We start from the raw sequence: 9,268 nt of genomic DNA on the forward strand, positions 1-9,268 counted from the left end.
CAACTTAAGGGTAAATCTGATGTGATCTGCTCTACTGCAACTTCAGAGAGATGAGATCTGCAGTTTTAATCCACTCCATTGCAACTTCAAGGAAATAGGATTGGTTACTTTTGTCTGCTCCATTGCAACTTCAGGGAGATAAGACTTGTATCTTCGATCTACTTCACCACCAGTATGGGAAGACAAGATCTGCTTTCTTTGATCTACTCTACCACCAGTATGGGGAGATAGAGTTGCTGGCTTCAATATACTCCACTGCAACTTCAGGGAGGTAAAATCCGCCATCTTCGATCTGCTCCACTACTGCTTAGGGAGGCAAGATCTGTAATCTTCAATTTGTTCAACTGCAATGTTGGGGAAACCAGATCTGCCGTCGTAGCTTCAATCTGTTCCACCGCACTGTCAGGGAAGTAAGATCCGCCGTTGTGGCTTCAATCTTTTAAATTGCAATATTAGGGAAACCAGATCCGCCGTCGTAGCTTCAATCTGTTCCACCGCACTGCTAAGGAAGTAAGATCCACCGTTGTGGCTTCAATCTTTTAAATTGCAATATCAGGGAAACCAGATCCGCCGTCGTAGCTTCAATCTGTTCCACTGCACTGCTAAGGAAGTAAGATCCGCCGTTGTGGCTTCAATCTTTTCACTTTTCAACCCGCTCCATTGTTACTCAGGGAGACAAGGCTGTATGATTTCACCGATCTGTTCTCTGTGGAACATGACCTGTATGACTCACTTTGTGAACCTAATTATGCCTAATGATTAGGATGTCATGATCAAATGCATCAAATGTTCCTAACTAGGCATGTATGAATGACACTTGAATGTTATGTCATGTAAAATGAATATTAAATGTTTAAAGTCATTATTGCTCATTAAGGCTTCCTTTGTGGCAACAACGCTTTGTCAAAACTTGAAAATTTCAATCTTGGCTCTTGACTCTTAGATATCTCTGACCTTTTAACCCGGTGAAGGTCTAAACAATAGTCCTGTTTCAAGTTCCTGAGCTGTTTAAAGATTTCTAGAGTAATATGAAAAACTTCCCCTGTGAAAGTTTTACTAGTCCATTAAACGTTACTCTAATGCAACATGTTTGCGAAAAAGATTACAACGATGAATAAAACAGAATTAATTTGGGAGCATAGCTCGCAAAGGATTGTCAATGATAGAAGAATTGTCTGGGGACATTTATATTGAAGAAGAATGAAATATTCTAAAACAACGAATTCAATACAAATATTGTGATCAGGTGCCCCAAATATCTTTTCTTGAATTCCTCTATACAACTTTTCGAAGACCCTTCTAAATTCAACACGTGTTTAGGAAATTCACAGTACTTTGTTGATGCCCAAGATGTCGTCTATTCCTTTCTGCCGATTTAGGTACAGCAAGACTACCACGTGATAATCAAAATTTGAGCCGCCCTTTTCGGGTTTTCAACTCAAATCCCCTTTGGTCTTAAGGTGCCCTTTGCGGGTTTTCACCTTAGCCTCTCCTTTTTCCTTTTTTTTTTGAATCAAAGCGCCCTTTGCGGGTTTTCACCTTGGTTCCCTCCCTTCTTCAAGTAAAGTACCTCTTCACCGAATTTGAATTTACCGGATTAGGCAAGTTTTTCCCGTCCATTTTAGCCAGGATCAAGGCTCCTCCAGAAAAGGCCTTTTTTACAACATAAGGACCCTCCCAATTCGGCATCCATTTCCCCCTAAAATCCTTTTGCAGAGGAAGAATTTTTCTCAACACCAGGTCCCCCTCATGAAATTCTCTGGGTCGGACTTTCTTGTTGTAGGCTCGCATCATTCTTTTCTGGTACATCTGACCGTGCTGAATAGCCTTTAGCCTTTTTCCCTCTATCAAGTTCAACTGATCGAGTCGAGACTGAACCCATTCCGCTTCATCCAATTGTAGTTCAGACAAAACCCGGAGAGAAGGGATTTCAACTTCGATGGGCAAGACTGCCTCCATGCCATAAACTAAGGAGAAAGACGTTGCCCCGGTGGAGGTCCTGGTTGACGTCCGATAAGCAAGGAGGGCAAACGGTAATTTCTCGTGCCAGTCCCTGTAAGTCTCAGTCATCTTCCCTACAATCTTCTTTATATTTTTATTGGCCGCTTCTACTGCACCATTCATTTTCGGGCGATATGGCGACGAATTGTGATGTCGGATCTTGAATTGACTGCAGATCTCTACTATTGAGCTGTTGTTCAAATTCAACGCATTGTCGGATATGATTCTTTCAGGCATTCCATACTGACATATGATCTCTCTCTTCAAGAACTTGCTGACTGATGACTTTGTAACATTAGCATACGAAGCAGCTTCTACCCATTTGGTGAAGTAGTCAATAACCACGAATATGAAACGATGCCCATTTGAAGCCTTCGGTGATATTGGCCCGATAACATCCATACCCCACATGGAGAAAGGCCATGGAGAAGTCATGACATGAAGAGGTGAAGGGGGTGCATGCATTTTATCACCATAGATTTGACATTTATGGCACTTCTTGGAATAATTGATGCAATCCCCTTCGATGGTAGACCAGTAGTACCCGAATCTCATAATCTGCCTAGCCATTGTGAACCCGCTGGCATGCGTTCCGCAGATGCCCTCATGGACTTCCTCCAGAATTTTCTTTGCTTCTACGGCGTCCACACATCTTAGCAGTACCTGATCTTTTCCCCTCTTGTACAAGATCTCCCCATCTAAGACGTAATCAATGGCTAGTCTTCTCAGAGTTCTCTTTTCATTCTCCGTTGCCTGGTCAGGATACTCACGATTTTTTACATATCGTAGTATATCTTGATACCAAGGACTATCATCGATTTCCCCTTCTTCAATTTTGTAACAATGAGCTGGGTCTTCATAGATACTCATTTGGATTGGTTTCATATCCCCATATCTGCTCAGCTTGATCATAGAAGCTAAGGTAGCCAGTGCATCAGCCATCTGGTTCTCATCTCGTGGGAGATAGCAAAAAGTGATGTCCTCAAACTCCTTAATCAATTCGAGGACCAACTTTCGATAACTGATTAATTTGGGATCTCTTGTTTCCCATTCACCCCTGAGCTGATATATCACCAATGCTGAATCTCCATAGACCTCTAGCACTTTGATTCCTCGCTCTATAGCTGCACGAATACCCATGACGCATGCTTCATATTCTGCCATGTTATTTGTACAATCAAAATCCAATTTGCAAGTGAAAGGATAATGATCACCATTTGGGGACACCAGGACTGCCCCAATTCCATTGCCTACAGCGTTCGAGGCTCCATCAAAGTTTAGCTTCCAACTGTGACCTTCTTGGGGACTTTCTTCAGTAGCGGCTACACACATCAGGTCCTCATTTGGGAAATCAAAACTCAACGGCTCGTAGTCCTCTAGAGCTCTACTAGCTAGAAAGTCAGCAATTGCACTCCCTTTCACAGCCTTTTGGTTCACATAGACAATATCAAATTCAGACAATAAAATCTGCCATCGGGCCATTCTCCCATTCAAAGCAGTTGACTCCATCATATACTTTAACGGGTCTAACTTTGAGATCAGCCAAGTCGTATGGTATAACATGTACTGCATTAATCTTCGGGTTGTCCAAATCAAGGCACAACATAATTTCTCAATAGGCGAATATCTCATTTCACAGTCAGTGAATTTCTTGCTGAGATAATATATCGCCCTTTCTTTTCTCCCCGTTTCATCATGTTGGCCTAGCACACACCCCATGGAATTGTCGAATACCGTTAGATACAATATCAGAGGCCTATCCGGGTTAGGTGGTGACAGCACTGGAGTATCAGACAAATACTGCTTCACCTTGTTAAAAGCTTCTTCGCATTCCTCATCCCAAGTACCAAGATTATGTTTCTTCAGAAGACGGAATATAGGGTCACATTTCTCAGTCAGTTGTGAAATGAACCTAGCGATGTAATTTAGTCTTCCGAGGAAACCTCGAACTTCTTTCTGAGTGCGAGGTGGAGGTAAATCTCGTATTGCTTTGACTTTGTCTGGATCAACCTCGATTCCCTTTTCACTGACTATGAAGCCTAGCAACTTTCCTGACCTGGCCCCAAAAGTGCACTTCGCTGGATTAAGCTTGAGCTGGAACTTTCTCAATTTTAAGAATAACTTTCTCAAGACCCGCACATGTTCGCCCTCCGTTCTAGATTTCGCGATCATATCATCAACATAAACCTCAATTTCCCTGTGCATCATGTCATGGAACAAGGCTACCATGGCTCTTTGGTATGTCGCTCCTGCATTCTTCAATCCAAACGGCATCACTTTATAACAAAACGTCCCCCATAACGTAATGAACGTAGTCTTTCTCATGTCTTCAGGATGCATCTTTATCTGATTATATCCAGAAAAACCATCCATGAAGGAGAACAATGAAAAGCCTGCAGTATTGTCTACCAATGTGTCGATGTGGGGCAATGGGAAGTTATCCTTTGGACTAGCCTTGTTCAAATCCCGATAATCCACACACATTCGTACTTTTCCATCTTTCTTTGGAACTGGTACGATGTTAGCCACTCACTCAGAATACCTGACTTCTTGCAGAAACTCGACATCAAACTGCTTTTGGACCTCCTCCTTTATCTTCAACACGATATCAGGCCTCATCCTTCTGAGTTTTTGCTGCACTGGCTTGCAATCTTCTCTTATAGGGAGACGATGGACTACTATGTCAGTACTCAACCCCGGCATATCCTGGTATGACCATGCAAACACGTCCTTGAACTCTCGGAGTAATTCAATGAGGTCCTGTCTTGTCTTTGTAGAGATATCCGATCCGATCTTCACCTCTTTACCCTCCTCTAAGCTCACGACTTCTATTGATTCCCTGTGAGGTAGGATTTGTTTCTCGGCCCTTTCTACCATCTTTAACAAGTCAGGAGACAAACCACAGTCTTCGTTGTCTTCAAAATCATGCGATCCCTCTAAACACATGTTTCGTTCAAAAGGAGACTCTAAGTTTGTAAGAGTGACATTTGCATCATTGATATCGTGGGACCTGTTATAGGTATGAAAAACAATATGGATTCAGGAATTTGTTTGGTGTAATATGGTCATGAATGAAATGCAAGTGTAGTTTAAGAGATGCTTAAAATAACTGCTCTTATGGAAAGAAAGATTTGCTCCAAAAATGACTGCAAACATGAACTTTATTAAAATAACGATTTTCTGGACATAAGCCTATTTCACAAAGGAATCCTTATCACTTCTAGGCTAGAAAGCAATAAGGGTGTTCTGGACATTACTCTGAGGAAATCCTAAAAACTACAGGTATTTCTTCTGCAGTCCAGTTGTTTAGCTCCCTTTCCGACTCGTAAGGACGAATATCTGGCAAAGCTCTTCCTCCCGTCGCTTCTTCATACACGGCATGAATACTCTCCAACTCCGTGTTAATACCTCTGACTCCTTGATAGAGGAATCCTCCCAATACAAAAGTCTTGGATAGGTGAGGAAAGGTCATGGGTTCCAATTCGACTTCATCCCCTGTCAAACGAGCCCTTCTTCTCTCACGCTTCTTTTCTTGCTCTATCTTCCCCTGCCTAGCATCTGGCTTGTATCCTAAGCCAAAACGGTCCTGCTTGTCCTTCAATACTGGAGCCTCAACTCGGCCCTGAAGATACTTCCCCAATCCTTTTCTCGGTAAAGCTCCCTTTCCTCATCGATTCAGCACCCATCCTTGTGGTCTTTGATATTCTCGGCATCGGGATCTTGCTTCCCTCAAGGATGAATGTTGCATTTACAAATTCCAAGGAACGGAAAGAGCACTCGATTGCATCATCCCTCGTCTCCAAATAAGGTGCATCGTTAGTCACAGATGCAATGATATCCTCTTCAGCATCTATCGTCACTACCCGGCCCTCTGACACCAGCTTCAGTTTTTGATGTAACGATGACGGTACCGCACCTGCTGAATGAATCCACGGCCTTCCTAATAGGCAACTGTAAGAAGGCTTGATGTCCATAACCAAGAAATCCACCTCAAAGACAGTTGGGCCAATTAATAAGGGTATGTCAATTCTTCCCATTACTTTCCTCTCAGTGCCATCAAATGCTCTCACCATATTCTGACACGACTTCATATGCGAACTATCCACAGGTAGCCTGTTGAGCGTGGACAGGGGCAATACATTTAATGCCGATCCATTGTCTATCAGAACTCCCGGTAATATGCATCCTTTACACCTTGTAGTGATGTGTAAAGCTCTAGTAGATCCCATACCCCCGGGTGGTATTTCGTCATCGCTGAAAGAGATGAAGTTATCAGCGCTTATATTGCCGACCAGTCGATCCAACTTGTTAACAGAGATATCGTTGGCCACATAAGTTTCATTTAGCACCTTCAGTAGTGCATTTCGATGTCCCTCCGAGTTTAGGAGTAAAGCTAGCACAGATATGCGAGCTGGTTGTTTGTGCAGCTGCTCCACAACGCTGTACTCGCTATGTTTTATGAACTTCAAGAACTCTCTAGCTTCCTCCTCCTTGATTGGTTCATTGACCACCGATTCAGGCTCGACCGCCTTCTTCTTCTTTCCAATCAGAGTTTCTTCTCTTATTGGCTCTACTCGAGCCTTCATCTGTTCGGCATACCCTCCCTCATCATAGTCCTCCTTCCCTGGGATTGTCACATTACAATTGTAATTCCAAGGAACCCTCTTGTTATCTTTGTAAGTAAACACGGTCAGTTTTTGAATGATGACCTTTGGTGCTACTCGCGCTCCAGCCTCACTATTCTTAGGTCGTGAGATGATAACCACAAGATGGTTAGCCTTCGGGACTCCCAACGCCAACTCTGACGTGCATACATGACTCTCCCTCTGAATTCCTTCACAAAATTCCACCTCCTTATTATCCATCATACCCTGTACCAAGGCTTTGAACTCCGTACACTCTTGGATTTCATGCCCCATTTTACAGTGGAACTCACAGTAGTTCCTCCTCTTCTCACAGCTTTCTTCTGAAACAATTAGCCCCCTTTTCACCATCTTTTTCCAGACCCATCTCAAAGGAGTCTTCACGTCCGCAATGTCTGCCTTGATTTTTCTGTCCTCGCCCATCATATTTATTCCGCTGTCAGTATGGTTTGGTAATGGATTTTCTACTTTGGTGGCTTCATCAAATTTAACGACACCCATACCAATGAGCCTTTCAACCAACTTCTTGAAGGCGGTACAGTTTTCTATGGAATGCCCCGTGATTCCCGCATGATAGTCGCACTGTGCATTTGTGTCGTACCATTTGGGGTACGGGGGCTGTAAGGGCTTCAGATAAAAAGGGGAAACTACATGTGCGTCGAATAAGTTTCGGTATAATTCCCTGTACGACATAAGAATTGGCGTGAATTGGGGCCTCTCCGTATTCCGCCTTGTACCGACCTCTTGTCTCGACAAGCTTTGCTGATTGGCAGCCATCTTTCCTGGCTGACTCACTGTTACTGACTTCGAGTAACCCTTGTTGTACGTGCTCGCGTTGTTCACCTCGTTTTCCTTCCTATTCGAAGTCGATCTTCTGTTACTTTCTCTAGCATCGATCTTCCCACTCCTGATGGCGTTCTCAATCATCTCGCCATTCATGACTATGTCAGGAAAGCTTTTTGTAGCTCTTCCTAACATATGTGTAATGAACGGTGCCTTCAGGGTGTTAATGAACAACATGGTCATTTCCTTTTCTAGGAGCGGCGACTGAACTTGGACTGCGACCTCCCTCCATCTCTGTGCGTACTGCCTGAAGCTTTCACTCGGCTTTTTCTCCATGTTCTGAAGGGTGATTCTGTCAGGAGCCATGTCAGTCACATGACTATATTGTTTCATGAACGATTGTGCCAAGTCCCTCCATGATCCAATCGTGGCACGACTCAACTGATTGTACCACTTGGATGCTACCCCAGTAAGGCTGTCTTGGAAACAGTGTATCAGGAGTTGGTCGTTGTTAACATAACCCGTCATTCGCCTGCAGAACATGGTGATGTGAGCTGCTGGGCAGCTTGTCCCATTGTACTTTTCAAACTCAGGCATCTTAAATTTATGAGGGAGTACTAAATCTGGCACTAAACTCAGCTCTTTTGCGTCAATGCCTCGATAACTTTCAGTGACTTCCATTGCTTTGAACTTCTCCTCGAGCCACTTGCATCGATCCTCTAACTGTTTCGGTAATTCCACATTTATTCTTTCTTTTTCAGCCACTTCGTCAAAGTCCGGAATGGCAGGGTTCATGGGGTTATTTTTGGGATTAAAACCCGGCCCAGTTTGGAGGTTCGAAATACCAGCTCGAAATTGCTGAGGCATGATGGTGACAGTAGATTTGTGCGGGTATTCAGCCTGAGTTCGCTCATGTGGAGGGGTGAAACCTGGAGGATAGAAAAGTTCATCATCATTTCCCTCATCGACATCTGCCATGGGGCCCTTTCCTTTATCACCTCCCTTAGTTATCAATCGGGTTAACTTTGCCACTATGTCCTCTTGAGATTCCCGCATCTTCTCAGACATCTCCTGTTTCATCTTGTCTAACCGTTCCTGCATTTCTAGCTGAAGCTGGTCTTGCATCTCCTTCTGGTACTGTTCGAGCTTCTCTAATCTCTGATCCATATCTTCTGTCTTTGCTCGAGTGCTGTATCGGTGTCGGGTTGGTTGGTTGGTTTCCAGGTTAACTGAGCAATAATTTTGACTTATTAGGATTTAATAAAGGTCTTTAATGCATATGATGTGATGCTAATGCATATGATGCAATGCATGAGGTGAATGCAAAAAGGCGTTAATTATAATTCAATTCTACTCAGAAAACTTTACTAGAGAAAAAATTTCTTTACATAAAACAACTATAAATACGGCTTTGCCCTAACACTTAGAACTTTAATCTCCCTAAGTAATGATGCCAACTTCTGCCCTTGATCTGATTCCGATTCATACTTCACACTTAGCACATCAGCTTGTACTGCCAAAGTCTGCAAGTGCTCAGCTACCCCTTGGATCTGAACCACGGCTTCTCCCATAATGTGATCCCTGCTTGCAACTTGATCCTGAAAATAGTGAAGCTGTTCATTTTGATGATCTTCATTTGCTTCCAGATGTTCAATTCTAGCTTCATAGTCTTGTAACATTGCCTCCAGTTCGGCGACCCTAGCTTTTAATTCATCCTTTTCGCTCTGGCTTTTGGACAAACTCCTCTCAAAGGACTTATTTTGCTTTTTAGCCTCCTGAAATCTCTTTTCCCACCTATCAGCCTTAACCTTTTCTTCTTGAACTTCTTGACGCCACTGCTC

At 43.3% G+C, this 9,268-nt stretch overlaps 1 protein-coding gene across 1 annotated transcript; it reads right to left on the reverse strand.

The window, feature by feature from the left end:
- Positions 1–1,557: 1,557 nt before the first annotated feature.
- On the reverse strand, positions 1,558–8,552 carry LOC105793335 (uncharacterized). The gene is given in 4 exon segments (XM_052634849.1): positions 1,558–5,011; positions 5,259–5,587; positions 5,634–8,356; positions 8,426–8,552. Coding segments are annotated over 4 exon segments (6,633 nt in total).
- Positions 8,553–9,268: the final 716 nt, after the last annotated feature.

This window comes from Gossypium raimondii, chromosome 8 (assembly GCF_025698545.1).
Source record: "Gossypium raimondii isolate GPD5lz chromosome 8, ASM2569854v1, whole genome shotgun sequence".
Lineage (NCBI taxonomy): Eukaryota > Viridiplantae > Streptophyta > Magnoliopsida > Malvales > Malvaceae > Gossypium > Gossypium raimondii.